Here is a 23,113-nt window from a genome sequence, read left to right on the forward strand (position 1 = left end):
CCTCACTACTGCACTGAAGTGTCAACCTGGATTATGTGCTCAATTAACAATCCCCACAGGACCGCCAGTCCAGGCAGGATCAAGCAAATACAGATCCTCTTTTATAGAAGGGCTGGTTTTTTAAAAATAGCCCCTCCCCATATCTAATAGGAGATTTGGAAGAGCAGGAAGATCAGCCAACTCGTGCCAAAACATTGAGTAAAATTAAAAAGAATTGGAAGTATGCAGGTCAGTCAGTCAGTCAACCAGTAAAAAGACTGGTAAATGTTGTTCTGTGTGTGTAAACCTGCATCAGAATATATGATAGTGCAAGATACCCTAGTTGTGTATACATATGAGATTAAACCAAATCCTAATCCGAAATGATTAAAAGTTGCTCATTCCCAGGATGCTTTAGGGTTTGATTTGTCAGGGTACAATTTACTGACACTGGTTTAGTTATTTTCTGAAATGATAGGATGTATAAGATTAGTGTCTCTTAACATTGGGAAACAGTTAACCAAGGCAGACTTGAGATAGGAAGTGCAACAATAGGACAAGATGGTAACATGTTGGCATCTGTTTTGAAGACAATACATCCTTTCTGGAGTCTTGTTTACAATAGTACTTGTCTTCCCATAATTAATCATCAGTGACTGGGTTTGTGAGAAACAGACTATAAAGGTCTCAAGCTTTTCTTAACGACGTGTATAGAATCAGGATTAGAAAGGTACAACAACACGGCTACATCTCTACCCAGGGAAAGAACACATGGCAGCATTGTTTATTTCTCTGTATGTCTACTACTTAAAGATAGTGTGTGTATCCGGACTTGGTCTAATACAATAAACAAGAGTAGTTGCAAACCATATTCTGTTGTTAGAATCAAATTGTTACAATAGGTACAAACCAGAAAAGTCAATAAATTGGCTTTTCATTATACAGGTGCTGACTGACCGGCTGTGCGTTTTGTTTTTATTTGAAAACATAATTAGGCCTGATTTAAAAGGACTTTCATATTCCACACTCACAATTATCCCTTTTTTTAAAAACTCTCTGGTTTCCCCCCTTTTGTCTCACTTGCTCGCTCTCCCAAATGGACCAGGCAGCTGTGCACAGTTCTGAATTTCACCAGTAAATTAAAGTGTTAAATATATTCATATATATGGGTTTTGCATTTTGTACAGTGAATAACTGAATCAAGACGAGTTCACATTGCAATACTGAAAAAATATGCACATTTATAAAGGGATTTTCCTAATTAAATTGTTCCTGCAAAGTTTTTTTGTTAGTTAACTGATAAGAGATTCCTGTCCCTACACCTACCATTAACCCAGTTAGTTATAACTTACCACAGTTTTTCAGTGACAGCAGAGGGTGGTCGGTGGGTAACGGCTCAGGAACCGTGACGTCCAATCCCGCTGCAGCGATCTGACCAGTAGTCAGAGCCTGATAAAGGTCATTCTGGTTCACCACAGCTCCTCTGTTGGACACAAAGAAATCATCAGAAACGGAGAATCTGTTTCAAGGAAATCATTTACCTTGGCCACGTGGATCCCTCATTACTTTTGTAGGTTCAGTAACAGCCACACAATGTCTACTGATTGAACAGTGCACTTCAGACACCAATGGACATTTAATGCACATCATTTGACTTTAATCACTCACTTTTTTTCTCTTCCCCTGCCCAGGTGCTGGGTTTTTCTGGTATATATTTCCATGAGCAACGGCTCACCAGTACCTTTCCAACAGCGAGTGTCAATAGGCTTTCGGACTGTAGACAGTACAGAGCCTCATCCAAATTCCACAGCTGTGTATTTCCGTCAGCAGGAACCTGGCTGAAATTTCTCTCCGCTCTCAGCCCAGCATGCGAAGACCAATAACAGCATCCTCACTCTCAGCCAGGCCAAGACCAGCTAATTCAGAACATTAAGAGGGGTAACCACAGTGTCGTGGTCCTGGTATTGGACTCGCAACCTAGAGGTCGAGAGTTCAAGTCCCACCATGGCAAATTGTGAAATTGAATTCAAATAAATCCAGTAATCTGTGGGCAGGCACCTGTGCAAACTGCTGGATGGTTGTAAAAACCAACTGGTTCATGGTTGTATTTTGGGGACCAACCTGCCACACCTATACGGTATGGTGTACACTTGACTCCAGTCCCACATATGTGGTTCAGACTTAATACCCTTAGCAACTAGGGATGGGGTAATAAATACTATCTTGTGAGCAATGCTCCCTTTAAACTGCATGGCCACGCTCTGGAGCTCCCGCCCAGTCGGCGCAACGGCTTCTAAATAGAACAAATGTGCATGCGCCGGAATTTGACTAGGTCGCTCAGCCCGTTAAAAGGAGCCACACACCCCGAAAAGTGAAAAGGAACATTGCTTGTGAGCATCACCCACAACCCCGGAAATTAAACCCATTAATGGCCCTGGATTTTCAGTCAGCAGCGAAGCGAAGGCATTCATCACTGGTCCCAAAGTAAGCTTTGCACATAGATCTCATGATCTCCGTGTCGAGAATTTCGGGTTTTCCGACATGTAGTTGAAATAAGAGCATAAGAAATAGGAGTGGGAGTAGGCCATTTGGCCCCTCGAGCCTGCTCCGCCATTTAATAAGATCATGGCTGACCTGATCATGGACTCAGCTCCACTTCCCTGCCCGCTCCACATAAACCTTTATTCTCTTATCGGTCAAAAATCTGACTATCTCTGCCTTAAATATATTCAATGACCCAGCCCCCACAGCTCTCTGGGGCAGAGAATTCCATAGATTTACAACCCTCGAAGAAATTTCTCTTCATCTCAGTTTTAAATGGGCGGGTCCTTATTCTGAGACTATGCCCCCTAGTTCTAGTTTTCCGAGTGGAAATATCCTCTCTGCGTCCACCTTGTCGAGCCCCCTCATTACCTTATATGTCTCAATAAGATCACCTCTCATTCTTCTGAACTCCAATGAGTACAGGCCCAACCTACTCAACCCGTCCTCATAAGTCAACCCCCTCATCTCCGGAATCAACCTAGTGAACCTTCTCTGAACAGCCTCCAATGCAAGTATATCCTTCCTTAAATGCAGAGACCAATACTGTTCGCAGTATTCTAGGTGTGGCCTCACCAATACCCTGTACAGTTGTAACAGAAGTTCTCTGCTTTTATATTCCATCCCCCTTGCAATCAAGGCCAACATTCCATTTGCCTTCCTGATTACCTGCTGTATCTGCATACTAACTTTTTGCAAACTAACTTTCATGCACAAAGACCCCCAGATCCCTCTGTACTGCAGCACTTTGCAATTTTTCTCCACTTAAATTATAATTTGCTTTTCTATTTTTTCCTCACATTTGGATAACCTCACATTTTCCCACATTATACTCCATCTGCCAAATTTTTGCCTACTCACTTAGCCTGTCTATATCCCTTTGCAGATTTTTTTGTGCCCTCCTCACAATTTGCTTTCCAACCCAGCAAACTTGGCTACATTACACTCGGTCCCTTCATCCAAGTCATTAATAGAGGCCCAGCACCGATCCCTGCGGCACCCAGCTAGTTACTGTTTGCCAACCAGACAATGAACCATTTATCCCTACTCTCTGTTTTCTGTTAGTTAGCCAATCCTCTATCCATGCTAATATATTACCCCCAACCCTGTGAACTTTTATCTTGTGCAGTAACCTTTTATGTGGCACCTTGTCAAATACCTTCTGGAAGTCCAAATACACCACATCCACTGGTTCCCCCTTATCACTACATCCTCAAAGAATTCCAACAAATTTGTCCAAAATGATTTCCCGTTCATAGAGTCATGCTGACTCTGCTTGACTGAATTATGCTTTTCCAAATGTCCTGCTACTTGCAGCATTTTACCAACGACAGAAACATAGAAAATAGATGCAGGAGTAGGCCATTCGGCCCTTCGAGCCTGCACCACCATTCAGTAAGATCATGGCTGATCATTCACCTCAGTACCCCTTTCCTGCTTTCTCTCCATACCCCTTGATCCCTTTAGCTGTAAGGGCCATATCTAACTCCCCCTTGAATATATCCAATGAACTGGCATCAACAACTCTCTGCGATAGAGAATTCAACAAGTTAACAACTCTCTGAGTGAAGAAGTTTCTCCTCATCTCAGTCCTAAATGGCTTACCATGGCAGATGCAGTATAATGTGGATAAATGTGAGGTTATCCACTATTGTGGCAAAAACACGAAGGCAGAATATTATCTGAATGGCGGCAGATTAGGAAAAGGGGAGGTGCAACGAGACCTGGGTGTCATGGTACATCAGTCATTGAAAATGGGCATGCAGGTACAGCAAGCGGTGAAGGCGGCAAATGGTATGTTAGCCTTCATAGCTAGAGGATTTGAGTATAGGAGCAGGGAGGTCTTATTGCAGTTGTACAGGGCCTTAGTGAGGCCTCACCTGGAATATTGTGTTCAGTTTTGGTCTCCTAATCTGAGGAAGGACATTCTTGCTATTGAGGGAGTGCAGCGAAGGTTCACCAGACTGATTCCTGGGATGGTAGGACTGACATATATGAGGAGAGACTGGATCGAATGGGCCTGTATTCACTGGAGTTTAGAAGGATGAGAGGGGATCTCATAGAAACATATAAAATTCTGATGGGAATGGACAGGTTAGATGCAGGAAGAATGTTCCCGATGTTGGGGAAATCCAGAACCAGGGGACACAGTCTAAGGATAAGGGGTAAGCCATTTAGGACCGAGATGAGGAGAAACTTCTTCACAGAGAGTTGTTAACCTGTGGAATTCCCTACCGCAGAGAGTTGTTGATGCCAGTTCATTGGATATATTCAACAGGGAGTTAGATATGGCCCTTACGGCTAAAGGGGTCATAGGGTATGGAGAGAAAGCAGGAAAGGGGTACTGAGGTGAATTTATCTTCATTTATCCAATCAGCCATGATCTTATTGAATGGTGGTGCAGGCTTGAAGGGCCGAATGGCCTACTTCTGCACCTATTTTCTATTTTTCTATGCTACCCCTTATCCTTAGACTGTGTCCTCTGGTTCTGGACTTCCCCAACATTGGGAACATTCTTCCTGCATCTAACCTGTCCAGTCCAGTCAGAATTTTATATGCTTCTATGAGATCTCCTCTCATCCTTCTAAACTCCAGTGAATACAGGCCCAGTCGATCCAGTCTCTCCTCATAGGTCAGTCCTGCCATCCCAGGAATCAGTCTGGTGAACCTTCGCTGCACTCCCTCCATAGCAACAACGTTCTTCCTCAGATTAGGAGACCAAAACTGAACACAATATGCCAGGTGAGGCCTCACCAAGGCCCTGTAAAAGTGCCGTAATATCTCCCTGTTCCTATATTCAAATCCCCTAGCTATGAAGGCCAACATACCATTTGCCTTCTTCGCCACCTGCTCTACCTGCATGCCAACTTTCAATGTCTGATGTACCATGACACCCAGGTCTTGTTGTACCTCCCCTTTTCCTAATCTGCCGCCATTCAGATAATATTCTGCCTTTGTGTTTTTGCCACCAACGTGAATAACCTCAAATTTATCCACATTATACTGCATCTGCCATGCATTTGCCCACTCACCTAACCTGTCCAAGTCACCCTGCAGCCTCTTAGCATCCTCCTCACAGCTCACACCGCCACCCAGCTTAGTGTCATCTGCAATCTTGGAGATATTACACTCAATTCCTTCATCTAAATCATTGATGTATATTGTAAATAGCTGGGGTTCCAGCACTGAACCCTGCGGCACCCCACTAGTCACTGCCTGCCATTCTGAAAAGGACCCATTTATCCCGACTCTCTGCTTCCTGTCTGCCAACCAGTTCTCTATCCACGCCAGTACATTATCCCCAATATCATGTGCTTTAGTTTTACACACCAATCTCTTGTGTGGGACCTTGTCAAAAGCCTTTTGAAAGTCCAAATACACCACATCCACTGGTTTCCCATGTCCACATCCTCAAATGTTAGGCTAACTGGTCTATAGTTTCCTGCTTTCTGTCTCCCTCTTTTTTTAAATAGGGGCATTATATTTGCGGTTTTTCAATCCGCTGGGACTTCCCCAGAATCCAGGGACTTTTGGTAGATTACAACCAATGCATCCACTATCTCTGCAGCCACTTCTTTTAAGACCCTAGGATGCAAGCCATCAGATCCAGGGGACTTGTCCACCTTTAGTCCCATTATTTTACCGAGTACTACTTCATTAGTGATCGTGATTGTTTTTAGTTCTTCCCTCCCTATAGCCCCTTGATTCTCCACTATTGGGATGTTTTTAGCGTCTTCTACCGTGAAGAACATTACAAAATATTTGTTCAAAGTCTCTGCCATTTCCCTGTTCACCATTATTAATTCCCCAGTCTCATCCTCTAAGGGACCAACATTTATTTTAGCCACTCTTCCTTTTTATATACCGGTTTACACTCTTACTATCCGTTTTTATATTTTCTGCTCGTTTACTTTTATAATCTATCTTCCCCCTTTGTATTATTCTGATCGTCGCTCTTTGCTGGTTTTTAAAAGTTTCCCAATCCTCTGGCCTCCCACTAGTCTTGGCCACTTGATATGCCCTTGTTTTCAATTTGATACCATCTTTTATTTCCTTAGTTAGCCACGGATGGTTATCCTTTCTCTTACAGTCTTTCCTTCTCATTGGAATATATTTTTGTTGAGAGTCATGAAATATCTCCTTAAATGTCTGCCACTGCTCATCCACCGTCCCACACTTTAATCTATTTTCCCAGTCCACTTTAGCCAACTCTGCCTTCATACCTTCCTGGTCTCCTTTATTTAAGATTCAACTTTCTCACAGTCCAACTGAATTTGAAATTCATGAAGTATGGTCACTCATTCCTGGAGGATCCTTTACTAGGAGATCAGTTATTAATCCTGTCTCATTACACAGTACCAGATCTAAGATAGCCTGCTCCCTGGTTGGTTCCACAACGTATTGTTCAAGGAAACTATCCCGGATACTCTCTATAAACTCCTCCTCAAGGCTACCCTGGCCAATTTGCTTTGTTCTATTAATATGAAGGTTAAAATCGCCCATGATTATTGCCGTTCCTTTTTTTTACAAGCCTCCATTATTTCTTGATTTATACTCCGACCAACAGTGTAGCTACTGTTAGGGGGCCTATAGACTACGCCCACCAGTGACTTTTTCCCCTTATTATTCCTTATCTCCACCCAAACTGATTCAACCTCTTGATCTTCTGAGCCAATATCGTTTCTCACTAACGCACTGATCTCATCCTTTATTAGCAGAGCTACCCCACCACCTTTTTCTTTGTCTGTCCTTCCAAATTGTCAAATACCCCTGAATATTTAGTTCCCAGCCTTGGTCACCTTGCGACCATCTCTGTAATGGCTATCAGATCATGCCCATTTGTATCTATTTGTGCCGCCAACTCATCTATTTTGTTACGAATGCTGTGTGCATTCAGATAAAGAGCTTTTAAATTTGTTTTACCATTTTTTCCTGCTTTGACCCTACTTTCTGATACACTTTTATTTCTATACATTCTGTCCCTTCCTGTCACGCTCTGGTTTTCATTTCCCGCAGTGCTACCCTGCTCTATTGCTTTCTCCTTATTCTTTGTCTTTTTAAATTTCCACTCATCTGTACCCCCGCCTTCACCTGAACCCTTCCCATTCAACGGAAGTTAATCGGAATTCCCAACAAAGATCTGCTGTGATGTCAACAAGCTGTCTAAACAACCAATCAAAACCAGAATTCTCACAGACAGCGAACCAGGAAATAGGTAAGCTCCTAAAATTCTAACTTTTAAAAAATATTAGCAAGACCAAAATAAAGATTGGGGCTCTCACATGGAGAAAAGGCAAACTTGAAATAAAGATGAACATACATTTTTTTTTTATAAAGTATTGTAATGTTTCTAATTTTCTTTAAAATGGCTAAATTTGACACAGCACAGAATTAAAATGAGTATTTTAGAGCCTTAACCTTTGTTTAGCAGTCAATACCTAATCCCTTTCGGTCTAACTTTTAATGGGGTATTCAACTGCGGTATTACTGCCGAAGAGCTAAAGTTTTGGTCAGTTTCCATGATTTGAGAGATTTCACTGATTCGGGTTCTGGGGGGGGGCACAGCGCAGCCTGTGGAGGAGCAGTGAATGACAGATCACAACTTCAGGATTTCCACATTAGGCTGCATATGTGCTACATCCTGAAGCTGTGGCTGGTGTCAAAGACGAAATGATGGCGAACGCTGCCATCATCAGGACAGCAAATTCCGGGCCGTGGTCCGTATGGCCATTGAATCTACTGACTGAACTCAGATCAGCTTGTGAAATTTTTTTTAAATTATTATTTTTTTTAAAGTACAAATCACAGGCCAATAGTCCAGACATTTAAAGAGGCCATGGGCTAGAACTTCCACTTTTGAGCTTAGCACCCAAAAATGGGCGTCATTTCTGGCGTAGGCATTAAAAAAGAGTTTTCAGATCGCCGGCTTCTCGCCCATTCTCAAAACACCTAGTTTACATTTTTGAAAACGGGCGTTACCAAGAGCGCTATCAAGTGGGCGGTAGCGTTAAATTTTTGTGACCTTCTGCCGTAAAGTGTGGCCGTCCTTCGCAAGGGCATGGCAACGCTCGATTCCTGCGATTCTGGAGGTCAAGGGTCATTATGACATGCAGAAGAGGAGACAGAAAGAGGGAGAGCTCAGAGGCACTGAAAGCAGGTGTGGCTGTGGTGTGTGCTTGTCTGGCTGTTGTGGGAGGCACGACGGAGATTCATCAGTAGCAAAAAGCCCACTAAGCACCAAGAACATAGTTGGCACCGAGTTTTTGTCCAACAAATAAATGGAAGGGATGGAGGTGGTCCTGGAGCTGGTAGCCAGGAACATTGGTGGCAGAGGGCTCCCAGTGGTCCCGGATCGCCACACTGCACCCCAAGGTGCCAACCACACGAAAGCCAGCAACATTTTGCTTCTGGCTTGGAGCACGTTCCCACCTCGGGACCATCCTCTCCCGTATCCGTCCAAGCAGCGCCTTGGCCGTCACTCCCCCCCACCCCCCGCCACAATGAAGCATCGCCTGAGGACCTCCTCGGCCAAGCGGCTTGGAGTCAGGAGGGGAAGGGGTAGAGGTGGGGAGGAGAAGCTGGGGGGGGGGTGGGGCAGTTGGTTCAGACTAATGTTCGGTTTAAATGCTTTTTATTTAACAAAACCTTGCAGCACATTGGCTCAGATAGCTGCACCATTACACGCTAGTGATTCCTTATCAAAGGGTATAATCACACTTAACTTCAATCAACGTAAACGTTAACGGTCACCAAGGTGATGCCCATCATTGATGCATGACCTGCACACCCAGCAGTGTGTCAGCCGTGGAAATAACACCAACATTCTTTCTGGCAGAGTGATCATTGATGAGCTCCTGACATAAGGCTCTTTCAGCTATCATACCACCACGGGCCCTTTCATGCGGTCTACAGGGGGCATGGCTTCAGCGTCAGCCTGATTGTCTGGGCCGATGTCAGCGTCTGCCTCCTTGTCCTCTCTCTGGTGAGGTGTACTGTCAGACTCATCAGGCAATTCTTGTCCCCTCCTGATAGCCTAGTTGTGTAGCATGGAGCAGACCACCATGAATTGGGCCACCTGCTCAGGGTGGTATTGGAGGTCGCCTCCTGAGTGGTCCAAGCATCTGAAGTGCTGCTTCAGCACCCCAATAGTTTTCTCCACGATATTGCGAGTTGCCCTGTGGCTCTCGTTGTATTGCCTCTCGGCTTTGGTGTGGGAGTCACGCAGAGGGGTCATCAGCCAGGTGGCGAGGCCATATCTTTTGTCCCCAAGCATCCAGCATTGACCTTGTGGCTCATTGTTAAACAAGTCAGATACAGTGCTCTCACGCAGGATGTGCGCATCGTGGATGCTGCCCGGAAATTGAGCATTCACTGCCAGTATAATTTGCTGGTGGTCGACAACCAGCTGGACATTCAGGGAGTGGAATCCCTTGCGGTTCCTGAAAACCTCAGCATGTGCATGCAGTCTATTGCTCCTTGCACCTTGGGGAAGTTTGCAATTCTGGAGAAACCTAGAGCCCTCTCACTCTGTGCCTCCCTGGTCATAGGGAAGCTGATCAAGTCCTTCCTGCATGTGTACAGGGCTTCAGTGACCTGTCAAATGCAGCGATGTGTGGCATGCTGAGAAAGTCCGCAAATGTCGGCAGCTGTGGCCTGAAAAGAACCCGAGGCATAGAATGACCTTGCCGCAGTGACTTTGACCTCGACGGACGGTGCAGTTCTGATGGTGCTGGCAGGCTACAGGTCTGCCCTCATCAGCTGGCATATCTCAGTGATAACCTCTTTGTGGAAGCGCAGTCTCCGAAGGCAGGTGGTGTCAGGCAAGTCGAGGTAAGAATGCTTCTCCTTGTACTTGCGGGGGTGCAACGTCTGGTCCTCCTCATCTGTCTGTCACTTCGTACATTGGGCACATTAATGCAGTGCAGAGTTCCTTCGGCGATGTCGAGCCTACTGCATGTATCTGGTCACCAAGAGAGGGTGAGAAAGGACAGGCCCCATTGCAGTAGCTCTCTGTCCGTCACTGATTGCACACAAACAAGGAATGTCCCGACCAGCACACCTCTTCAATTCCAATCGGCCAGAGTGTGGTCAAGTTATCTTCAGAGATGTTCACATCAACTCCAACGACCTGCAGAGTACATCCTAACTCCACCAAGGTTGAAGCACAGCAACCTTTTAAAGGACGCGACATGTGATCTACAACATGGTGTCATAACGCTGTGATTCGCTCTGGTTAGTTCCACTTTTTGTGGGCGGTTTTTTGAGCGAGCAATATTGTGAACGATATGTGTGCGAAGTGGTGAAATTGACGATGGCCGATCTCCATGGCCACTAGTGTGGGTAAATATGCTCTTTACGACAAAAAACAGTCGCAGGCGTTAATATTGAATCTCGGCGTTAATTTCGAATCTCGGCGGTAATTTCATGAGGAAAGTAACGCTGGGCGATAACATGGGCATTGAATTTGCTCATTCTGCTGATACCGCCCCCTTCAATAAAATAACGCTCGGCGATAAGTCTCCTAAAAAAGCCCGTCGGTTTCCATTTTGTGCTAAAATGGCCGATATCTGGGCGTTAAACATAATTTCTGTGGTAAAATGGGCATTAAGTGGCAAAAAAAGTGGAGGTTCTAGCCCCTGGTCTTATTTGACAGCATTTGGTAAACCTACTGCCATATCGTGAGACCCAATGACTAATTCCAAATTGAAATGAGTCACTGCACAGCAGGATCAGAGTGTCTGCTGCACAATATCATTCCAGGGATGGGGGACTTCAGTTACGTTGATAGACTGAAGAAGCTGGGGTTGTTCTCCTTTGACCAGAGAAGATTGAGAGGAGATTTGATAGGTGTTCAAAATCATGAGGGGTCTGGACAGAGTAGAGAGAGAGAAACTGTTTCCATTGGCAGAAGGGTCGAGAACCAAAGGCGACGTAAGAAAAAACCTTTTTACGCACTGAAAGGGTGGTGGAGGCAGACTGAATCTTATCTTTTAAAATGGAGTTGAACAAGTATCTGAAGGAAAAAAAACTTGCAGGGCTACGGGGAAAGGTCAGGGGAATGGGAGTAGCTGAGAGCCGGCACAGGCTCGACAGGCCGAATGGCTGCCTTCTGTGCTGTAACTATTTTATGTTTCTATGATAGGTCGACCTGTTCCTCCCAATCGTACTACACTTCCCATGAGTCAAGTCTCAAATTACTCATATACTGTATTCCAAAATGTTTTTTTTCTGAAAGAAATCCATCTAATTTGCATTTAAGTGACACTATCTGCTTCTATTGTCTTACCAGGGAGTATCTTCCACAGAGTGACCACTTGCTCATTGAAATATTGTTTCCGCAGATTAGTTTTGAATAATTTCCGTGAAAGTTAAATGTGCACAGCGCTATAAAGTTGTCCTGCATTTAGCTGTTGATGGGAGATGGGGGTTGAGATGAAGAAGAAGGATTGAGTTATGATGTCACCTACCTGCTTGTATTGATAAATACCGCTGTCTTCTTCATTTTGGAAAACAGGTCACTGTTACACATTCCCTTTGTTTGGGGATTGAAGGAACACGATATGATGATGAAATCAGATTCTTCAGCTAGTTTATTCAGAGGAACTGCATGTGAAGAGAAGATACAGTCTTGATTCAAGCTGCAGTATCTACTTTCTTTATTGGATTACACAAAACTAGGCATTGTTTCCATTGCTTTTGGCTGTGATTTCCCACCTTATCATCTTGTTCAATTTACCAAGTAGCAGTAAGTATATTATGCAACACAGACAACTTAGAGTATAATTAAAAAAGAAATGAAATCCCAAGCTCCTACTGCAGAGTTTGATGGTTATTCACATAGGCCTGAATGACCGAACCTTACCCAAAACAGGAAATGGAGCAGGGAAGGGACTGGAGGAGGGACTCACTAGCGCGAGTCCTTCCAAAGCAGTGCAAGGGAGCCATTGAGAAAGCAAATAGGCTTATTGGTATATATTGCTCAGTGAACAAAGTAAAAAGCCAAGGTTACAGGAGGTCTTGGTACATCTGCGCTTGGATGTCACATTCACTTTTGGTTCCCATGTTTGATGATGGATGTTGATGTCCAATAGGATGCAAGCACCAGGAAAAAGAATGATGCTTATACTTGGATCTTCCCAGTACAAGGATCGCCAGGAAGGTTAGGGCCATTTACTGAAGAAAGCGAAAGGATAAGATTTTGCAAAATGTGAAAGGTTTGGATGCAACAGATTTAGATATTAGAAATAAATAGCAATTTTGGAACGACATGCCTATAAAGCACAGGCAAAAGTCAGGTTAGATGTCAGTAAGATTTGGTCACTACAGTACTGGCAAGTTCTTGCGGGAGGAGGACATTGGAATGTATAGGTTAGTAAACTCTACGCAGTGATACCTCATGGGTAGCCATGGTCACCTGGAACTAGCCTGGGGGGGGGGGGGGGGAAACGGGACGGGACGGGACACACAAGAATCTCATTGTCCATGAGATTTCTGTCTTTGCCTCACCAAGCTTTGGCATTACTTGAAAGGAGTAAGTGTTTCTGGTAATTTATCAATCCAGCACTGTTGGAAATAGAACAAAGTCTTGTGCGAGTCAGGGTCAGCTACTGCAATGACAGCATGCCCCATATACAAGTGGCAAAATCTCAGGTTAAAAAAAGCAAAAGGGCGATCCATGATAGGCACAAGTATGGAAGGGCACTAATTTACCGTCACAACTCTGCTCCAAATGGGACTCAAAAGTATAGCTGTGTTTGATTATGCAGGTTTCTAAAAGGGCATGACCCGCATTAGAATTTTCTAGATTCACTTCTTACCATATTCACCCTGTATCTTGGCAGCAGCTTCGGGCCGAGGCTGACGTCCAGTGTACAGGAATTTCTTCACTCCAAATGGTTTCAGACGCTGTGCAATTGCAAGACCTAAAAAACAGCAGTGTGCTTAAAAGCTACCAAATAAAGAATGTTCTTGCAATTATAATAGTGACTTTCACATCCTTAGAATGTCACGATCAAAGCATTGCTTCTGAAGTATAGTCATTGAAATGTAGGCAAACAGAGCAGCCAATTTGTGCACAGAAAGGTCTCACACAGCAAACAAGAGAAATGACAGGTTAATCTATTTCTGCTGGTGTTGGTTGACCGTGTTGGGATCGTGTTATGTCCAGCTGAGGGGGCAGATGGGGTTTAACGTCTCATCCAAAAGACAGCACATCTGTACTGTGTCGGCCTACATTATCCTGGAGCAGAGCTTGAACCATGACCTTCTGAGTAAATTAAATGAAATTAAATGAAATGCAGCCTAGTGATGAAAGGTGTTAAGTAGAAGTGTTATTGATAATTGTACTGCCACTCCCTGTATCAGTGATTTAACAACAGGATTTGTGTAACTCAGCTGTACCCAGACTAGGCAGAAAGCGAAACCCAGTGAATTCAGCATGCTTTTAATCGCTCCCAGCATCTGATTATCCAGCGGATTTGGCAGAGGCTACGGAAGAGGGAAGGCAACTGACATCAACAAAAGGACAAGTACGTCACACAAATACAATTGGATTTGTAAGATTATGACCTCTGGCTTCATAAAAAAAGGTCATGTCTTACAAATCTAATTGTATTTTTTCAAAAATTACAAAGTTGGTGGATGCAGGAAGCCCAGTAGACACGGTCTACTTAGATTTCCAAAAAGCTTTTGATAAGGTACCGCATATAAGAGACTTCTCTATACGATCGGAGCCTCTGGTATTAGTGGAAATATATTGAGTTGGATTCACAACTGGCTAGCAGGATGCAGGCAAAAGGTAGTTATAAATGAATTTGGATCGGTTTTGAGACCGGTCGCTAGTGGTGTCCCGCAGAGATCAATGTTGGGACCATTGCTTTTTACTATTTTTATTAATGATCTGGATTTAGGGGTTGGGAGCATAATTTGCAAATTTGCAGATGATATCAAGATATACAAATATCCTGTTTTACATCACACTGAAAAATGATGCAAGGTGAAGGACACACGTTTTATCAAAATGTAGGCAACTCGCCTAAAGGGAATCATTGTTAAGAATTATTACGGGGTGCCTTCCTTATACAATTTTCTCCTTATCACAGTGAAGGGTTATATCTGAAAGGTTGGTGGCAAAAGCAGAAGATGCTGGAAACATTCAGGTAAAGCAGCATCTGATGAACAGTTATACCTGAACATCCCTTTCTGCACACGTGGCCTGCTAAATATTTCGAGCGTTTTCTGGTTTTCTTTGTTTCAGGTTTTCAGCATCTGCAGTTTTTTTGGGGGGGCTTTTTTGGCAGTTGCTGTTTTCCTCCCCATCAGATCGACAGAGAGTTCATCGCACCCATCACTGTCCCGCTCGCTGCCCAAAAAAAACATTCCACAGGCTGAAGGCAAGTGGAAAGATAGTCAATCTGGTATTTCTAAAATAAGCAGCTCTGCGGGGAGCAGTTTGCTACCACTGTCTAATCTGAAATGGCTAATAACAATCAAAGTTAGCAATTATACCACCTGTGCAAAGTAAACCAAATCCCTTCTTTTAACTGTTTCGGTTATTTTTTTACTGAAATCTAGTTGACAAAGTATGAAGTAATCGTGCTTTCACTCCATTTAAGTAACTTGTGGATACACAAAGGTAGCTAAATGACACAACTGGCAGCATGAAATGCATTTACTGCACAGCTGTCTTGTGTTGAAAATCTGCATTTTTAAAATCTTTTATCTTCTATATATCCCACACTCCATCATGGAGCTCAGTGGTGGCTAGTGTGCAACAGCCACCACATGTTAAAAACAATTCACGCACAGGCATCTTTCACCCTTTAATATGTTGTTCGGGATCTGCAATGTCAGGTGCTTCATTGAAACACCTGTGAACTCATCCCTTTTCGGTGTGGAAGCAAGTCATCCTCGCTACGAGGGACAATCTAAGAAGATAGAGCTCAAGACAGTTGAATCCATGTTCTCTGAAAATCGTGTTTTAATTTATTTAAAAGAGTATACCTATTCTTCCCAGTCCCACGATTCCCACAGTGCTCCCGGCCAGTCCGTAGCCACACATCCAAAGGGGCTTCCAGGCAGTCCATCCTCCACTGGAACAGACCAAACAAACTAGTGAACCCTCAAACTAACGGATTAGAAAAATCGCTGGTAAATGACAAGATGTTCGAACAGCTCGGTGTTTCTGCACATGGCACCTACTTTTTCACTTCTTCAGTTGCCTCCACCAGTCGACGAGATGTAGTGAGGAGCAAGGCCACGGTGAGTTCGGCAGTGGCGTCGGTCAGGACGTCAGGGGTGTAGCCCACTCGGATTTCCCTTCAAACACAGGAAAACATTGAAAAAGTTGGTGCTGAAATTGCAATAAATTGTCTGCACTGGTCAGCGAGATGGCAATGAGAGAACATAAATTACAGATAACTAGAAATAAGTAGAAAGAAAAAATCTTTACACAGAGGGTGGTTAGAATGTGGAATACTCTGTGCAAGAGTATCCTTAATAAGGTGGATGAATTAACTGTGCAAATAGATGTTAACAGATATGATGTGATTGGGATTACAGAGACGTGGCTCCAGGATGATCAGGGCTGGGAACTCAACATCCATGGGTATTCAACATTCAGGAAGGATAGAATAAAAGGAAAAGGAGGTGGGGTAGCATTGCTGGTTAAAGAGGAGATTAATGCAATAGTTAGGAAGGACATTAGCTTGGATGATGTGGAATCTATATGGGTACAGCTGCAGAACACCAAAGGGCAAAAAAAGTTAGTGGAAGTTGTATACAGACCTCCAAACAGTAGTAGTGATGTTGGGGAGGCATCAAACAGGAAATTAGGGGTGCAATAAAGGTGCAGCAGTTATCATGGGTGACTTTAATATGCATATAGATTGGGCTAACCAAACTGGAAGCAATACGGTGGAGGAGGATTTCCTGGAGTGCATAAGGGATGGTTTTCTAGACCAATATGTCGAGGAACCAACTAGGGGGGAGGCCATCTTAGACTGGGTGTTGTGTAATGAGAGAGGATTAATTAGCAATCTCGTTGTGCGAGGCCCCTTGGGGAAGAGTGACCATAATATGGTGGAATTCTAAATTAGGATGGAGAATGAAACAGTTAATTCAGAGACCATGGTCCAGAACTTAAAGAAGGGTAACTTTGAAAGTATGAGGCGTGAATTGGCTAGGATAGATTGGCGAATGATACTTAAGGGGTTGACAGTGGATGGACAATGGCAGACATTTAGAGACCGCATGGATGAACTACAACAATTGTACATCCCTGTCTGGCGTAAAAATAAAAAAGGGAAGGTGGCTCAACCGTGGCTATCAAGGGAAATCAGGGATAGTATTAAAGCCAAGGAAGTGGCATACAAATTGGCCAGAAATAGCAGAGAACCCGGGGACTGGCAGAAATTTAGAACTCAGCAGAGGAGGACAAAGGGTTTGATTAGGGCAGGGAAAATAGAGTACGAGAGGAAGCTTGCAGGGAACAGTAAGACGGACTGCAAAAGTTTCTATAGATATGTAAAGAGAAAAAGATTAGTAAAGGCAAACGTAGGTCCTCTGCAGTCAGAATCAAGGGAAGTCATAACGGGGAACAAGAAATGGCAGACCAATTGAACAAGTACTTTGGTTCGGTATTCACTAAGGAGGACACAAACAACCTTCCGGATATAAAAGGGGTCAGAGGGTCTAGTAAGAAGGAGGAACTGATGGAAATCCTTATTAGTCGGGAAATTGTGTTGGGGAAATTGATGGGATTGAAGGCCGATAAATCTCCAGGGCCTGATGGACTGCATCCCAGAGTACTTAAGGAGGTGGCCTTGGAAATAGCGGATGCAATGACAGTCATTTTCCAACATTCCATAGACTCTGGATCAGTTCCTATGGAGTGGAGGGTAGCCAATGTAACCCCACTTTTTAAAAAAAGGAGGGAGAGAGAAAACAGCCTGACATCGGTAGTGGGTAAAATGATGGAATCAATTATAGCAGCGCATTTGGAAAGAGGTGACATGATAGGTCCAAGTCAGCATGAATTTGTGAAAGGGAAATCATGCTTGACAAATCTTCTGGAATTTTTTGAGGATGTTTCCAGTAGAGTGGACAAGGGAGAACCAGTTGATGTGGTGTATTTGGACTTTCAGAAGGCTTTCGACAATGTCCCACACGAGATTAATGTGCAAAGTTAAAGCACATGGGATTGGGGGTAGTGTGCTGGCGTGGATTGAGAACTGGTTGGCAGACAGGAAGCAAAGAGTAGGAGTAAATGGGTACTTTTCAGAATGGCAGGCAGTGACTAGTGGGGTACCGCAAGGTTCTGTGCTGGAGCCCCAGCTGTTTACACTGTACATTAATGATTTAGATGAGGGGATTAAATGTAGTATCTCCAAATTTGCGGATGACACTAAGTTGGGTGGCAGTGTGAGCTGCGAGGAGGATGCTATGAGGCTGCAGAGTGACTTGGATAGGTTAGGTGAGTGGGCAAATGCATGGCAGATGAAGTATAATGTGGATAAATGTGAGGTTATCGACTTTGGTGATAAATTCAGAGCTAGTGTTGGAGATGGAATTGTAATCTGCTTTTGTTACTTGGTTTTACTACTGAAGACTTCCAGTGTTGGTACAGCAGAATCAGGGGCTTCATCTGGTCTGTCCTAGTCCAAGGTGACAAATCAAGGGATGGAAGTTTGAAACTAAGTCAACACTTTGTTGGGCAGGCTGGGCAGTCCATTCCAGAATCAGACTGGTCTGCAGTACTCCAGAACAGTGCTGATGATTTACATGTTTGGTTCACTAATGGAAGAGATAGACCCATTGCTGGAGGGTTGGGATTCTTTCCATTCGACTCCAGATCACACCTGGTAAGTTCAGCAGTTCTCGCTGGTTAAACTCCTGCGCACATTTAGCCCTTGGCCCCGTCACCAAACAGCTAAAGCTTTCTGGACTTAGTTAGGTGAGGTTCATCTTTCTACAAAATACTCACGCTCCCTCCACATGACACAATGTGGCTTTTCCATGTCCTACTGCAATAACCTTGATTGGTTCTCTGAATTAAATTCCCAATTTTGTGTTGGGTTGGGCAGTTTCTGCTCCTCCAGGCTATGCTCCCCACAAGTTGTAGAGATCTTTTTTCTTTGAAACCTCTAATGTGGTCCATCCCCTCTGGAAACTGGGCTCAAATCCAGCCCAAACTCTTGAAATTTTAATTCCATCTGGCTGCTGGCACCAAGGGGGCCTGGTCAAAAGAGATTGGACAGGCTCATATGGGTGCAGGCGCACAGCACTGAACTGCCTCAATTCAGAAATAATTAGCAATCTCATTCAGGGAGGCCAAAGGATGGTGGTGCAAGATAATGGAAAATGTGGCATAGGTGCAGCAGAGGGTGTTCATCCAAGGTTGGCTTCAAGGAATATTATGTAGAATTTGAATCACTGACAGCAACACTTATTGGTGCCTTCAATCACAAAATCAATGGGGCACAGCTTAGAGGTTCTTTTCTTTTTAATTCATTCAAGGGATATGGGTGTTGCTGGCAAGGCCAGCATATATTGCCCATCCCTAATTGCCCTTGAGAAGGCAGTGTGCCGCCTTCTTGAACCACTGCAGTCTGTGTGGTGAAGGTACTCCCACAGTGCTGTTAGGGAGGGAGTTCCAGGATTTTGACCCAGCGATTATGAAGGAACGGCAATATATTTCCAAGTCAGGATGGTGTGTGACTTAGATGGGGTGTGTGAATTGGAATCCCTGTAGAAAGATTCTGATTCCAGATTAGTAACCCAAAGGTCAAAAGTTCAAATCCCGCCATGGCAAATTGTGAAATTGAAATCAATAATCTTGGCACCACCAATGACCTTGGAACCCAGTTGGTTCATGAATGCCCTTCAGGGAAGGGAACCTGCCCCTGCCCTCCATCACCCACTTCATGGAACCTGACCAGGCAATATTCCCTCTAATTTTTTTTTGTGCATGGTCCCTTTACAAAGAAACATAGAAATTAGGTGCAGGAGCAGGTTATTTGGCCCTTCGAGCCTGCACCGCCATTCAATAAGATCATGGCTGATCATTAAACCTCAGTACCCCTTTCCCGCTTTCTCTCCATACCCCTTGATCCCTTTGGCCGTAAGGGCCATATCTAACTCCCTTTTGAATATATCCAATGAACTGGCCTTAACAACTTTCTGCGATAGAGAATTCCACAGGTTAACCACTCTCTGAGTGAAGAAGTTTCTCCTCACCTCAGTCCTAAATGGCTTACCCCTTATTCTTAGACTGTGACCCCTGGTTCTGGAACTCCCCAGCTCCCCATTCTTCCTGCCTCTAACCTGTCCAATCCAGGCAGAATTTTATATGTTTCTATGAGATCCCCTCTCATTCTTCTCAACTCCAGTGGATACAAGCCCAGTTGATCCAGTCTCTCCTCATATGTCAGTCCTGCCATCCCGGGAATCAGTCTGGTGAACCTTCGCTGTACTCCCTCAATAGCAAGATGTCCTTCCTCAGATGAGGAGACCAAAACTGAACACAATATTCCAGGTGTGGCCTCACCAAGGCTCTGTACAACTGCAGTAAGACCTCCCTGCTCCTATACTCAAATCCTCTAGCTATGAAGGCCAACATACCATTTGCCTTCTTCACCGCCTGCTGTACCTGCATGCCAACCTTCAATGACTGATGTACCATGACACCCAGGTCTCGTTGCACCTCCCCTTTTCCTAATCTGTCGCCATTCAGATAATATTCTGTCTTCCTGTTTTTGCCACCAAAGTAGATAACCTCACGTTTATCCACATTATACTGCATCTGCCATGCACTTGCCCACTCACCTAACCTGTCGAAGTCACCCTGCAGCCTCTTAGCATCCTCCTCACAGCTTACACTGCTACCCAACTTAGTGTCATCTGCAAACTTGGAGATATTACATTCAATTCCTTCATCCAAGTCATTGATGTATATTGTAAATAGCTGGGGTCCCAGCACTGAACCCTGGGCACCCCACTAGTCACTGCCTGCCATTCTGAAAAGGACACATTTATTCCGACTCTCTGCTTCCTGTCTGCCAACCAGTTTTCTATCCACGTCAATACATTACCCCTAATACCATGAGCTTTAATTTTGCACACCAATCTCTTGTGTGGGACCTTGTCAAAAGCCTTCTGAAAGTCCAAATACACCACATCCACTGGTTCTCCCTTGTCCACTCTATTAGTTACATCCTCAAAAAATTCTAGAAGATTTGTCAAGCATGATTTCCCTTTCATAAATCCATGCTGGCTTGGACCGATGCCGACTTTAAATTTGTTGCGCGACTGCGCTGTACCTTCCAGCAGCAGCAGCTTGTGAGCGGCTAGCGCGGGACCTCCAGATTGATACGCGGCCGCTCACTTTAGGGGGAACATTGCTTCCATGTGACTCCAGTCCCACAAGTCTTGTTACATCTAGACTTGACTATTCCAATGCACTCCTGGCTGGCCTCCCAATTCTATCCTACGTAAACTAGAGGTGATCCAATACTCGGCTGCCCATGTCCTAACTCGCACCAAATCCCGCTCACCCATCACCCCTGTGCTTGCTGACCTACATTGGCTCCTGGTTAAGCAATACCTAGATTTCAAAATTCTCATCCTTGTTTTCAAATCCCTCCATGGCCTTGCCCCTCCCTATCTCTGTAATCTCTTTCAGCCCCACAACCCCTCCACCCCCACCGCCCCTCCCCCCCCTCCTCCAGAGATGCCTGCACTCCTCTAATTCTGCCCTCAAGCATCCCTGATCATAATCGCTTAATCATTGGTGGCCGTGTCTTCTGTTGCCCAGGCCCCAAGCTCTGGAATTTCCTGCCTAAACCTCTCCGCCTCTCTTTCCTCCTTCAAGACACTCCTTAAAACCTACCTCACCTGCCCTAATTACTCCTTATGGGGCTCGGTGTCAAATTTTTTATCTCCTAATACTCCTGTGAATCACCTTGGGACGTTTCACTATGTTAAAGGCGCTATATAAATACAAGGTATTGTTGTTACATAGAAACTCTTAATGCCTTCAGGGCAACTAAGGATGTGCAATAACATGGCCTTGCGCACATCCGAAGAACAAATAAAAGTTACACATTAAAAATTAGCTTTTACCGTTTTTTAATTTCTTCCAGCGAGAGATGGTCGAATCCAACGGACAAAGTGCTGATAACTTTCAAACATGACCCTGAAACAGGACAAGAATGAACAAACTCCTTAGAAGAGCAGTGTTACTTTAACCAACACGGGACATAGAATCATAGAAATTTACAGCACGGAAGGAGGCCATTTCGGCCCATCGTGTCCGTGCTGGCCAACCAAGAGCTATTCAGCCTAATCCACTTTCCAGCTCTTGATCCGTAGCCCTGCAGGTTACAGCACTTTAAGTGCACATCCAAGTATCTCTGCCATACCAACCTTTCAGGCAGTGAGTTCCAGACCCCTACCACCCTCTGGATGAAGAAATTTCCCCTCATATCTCCTCTAAACCTCCCCCTAATTAATTTAAATCTATGCCCCTGGTTGTTGACCCATCTGCCAAGGGAAATAGATCCTTCCTATCCACTCTATCCAGGCCACTCATCATTTTTATACACCTCAATCAGGTCTCCCCTCAGCCTCCTCTGTTCCAAAGAAAACAGACCCAGCATCTCCAATCTTTCCTCATAACCAAAATTCTCCAATCCAGGCAACATTCTTTAAATCTCCTCTGCACCCTTTCCAGTGTAATCACATCTTTCCTGCAATGTGGTGACCAGAACTGCACACAGTACTCCAGCTGCGGCCTAACCAGTGTTTAATACAGTACATCTTTGGCCCTATGAACTGTTCTGGCAGAGAACAGACTGCACTCAGCCACTGGGGACAAGGGAGTCCGAGAATCAGTAAACGCTCATTCTCATTCAGTATTTTACCAGCAACAACTGTTAAAGACTGGAACAATCTCCCTTGACAACGTCCTTTCCACAATTTTAAGAGCCCGATCTTGATTTTTTTCCTGTGCTTCCACATTAAAGGTGATGGCTCACTGCCTTTTCACTCATGTGAAAGGACACTCAATGGTCAGCAACACTGTAAATGGACCACAGTCAAAAAAATGCCAAACAGTTTCCATTCAGGAGTAATTTTGGTTGCAGTCAGTTAAAGGAGTGAAACAGGTTAGATCTCTCCTCACGGTGCGTCCAACAGGAACCATTGTATCAATATAGAAATATAGAAACATAGAAAATAGGTGCAGGAGTAGGCCATTCGGCCCTTCGAGCCTGCACTGCCATTCAATGAGTTCATAGCTGAACATGCAACTTCAGTACCCCATTCCTGCTTTCTCGCCATACCCCTTGATCCCTCTAGTAGTAAGGACTACATCTAACTCCTTTTTGAATATATTTAATGAATTGGCCTCAACAACTTTCTGTGGTAGAGAATTCCACAGTTTCATCACTCTCTGGGTGAAGAAGTTTCTCCTCATCTCGGTCCTACATGGCTTACCCCTTATCCTTAGACTGTGACCCCTGGTTCTGGACTTCCCCAATATTAGGAACAATATTCCTGCATCTAACCTATCTAAACCTGTCAGAATTTTAAACGT

General features: G+C 44.3%; 1 protein-coding gene across 2 annotated transcripts in view; it reads right to left on the reverse strand.

The window, feature by feature from the left end:
• LOC139264303 (glyoxylate reductase/hydroxypyruvate reductase-like) overlaps window positions 1-23,113 on the reverse strand; it is a 35,091-nt gene that overhangs the window by 1,580 nt on the left and 10,398 nt on the right. For both annotated transcript variants that reach the window (XR_011593311.1, XM_070880556.1), the window contains exons 3-8: window positions 21,640-21,712; window positions 15,721-15,837; window positions 15,523-15,611; window positions 13,338-13,442; window positions 11,988-12,123; window positions 1,332-1,462 (exon numbers count right to left, since the gene is read on the reverse strand). Coding sequence is in view for 1 of the 2 variants with exons in the window: in XM_070880556.1 (XP_070736657.1) it covers window positions 1,332-1,462; window positions 11,988-12,123; window positions 13,338-13,442; window positions 15,523-15,611; window positions 15,721-15,837; window positions 21,640-21,712 (651 nt within the window). In the remaining variant the exon portion in view is untranslated. The remainder of the gene's footprint in view (window positions 1-1,331; window positions 1,463-11,987; window positions 12,124-13,337; window positions 13,443-15,522; window positions 15,612-15,720; window positions 15,838-21,639; window positions 21,713-23,113) is intronic.

The sequence above is a fragment of the Pristiophorus japonicus genome, chromosome 1 (genome assembly GCF_044704955.1).
Source record: "Pristiophorus japonicus isolate sPriJap1 chromosome 1, sPriJap1.hap1, whole genome shotgun sequence".
Taxonomy (NCBI): domain Eukaryota; kingdom Metazoa; phylum Chordata; class Chondrichthyes; family Pristiophoridae; genus Pristiophorus; species Pristiophorus japonicus.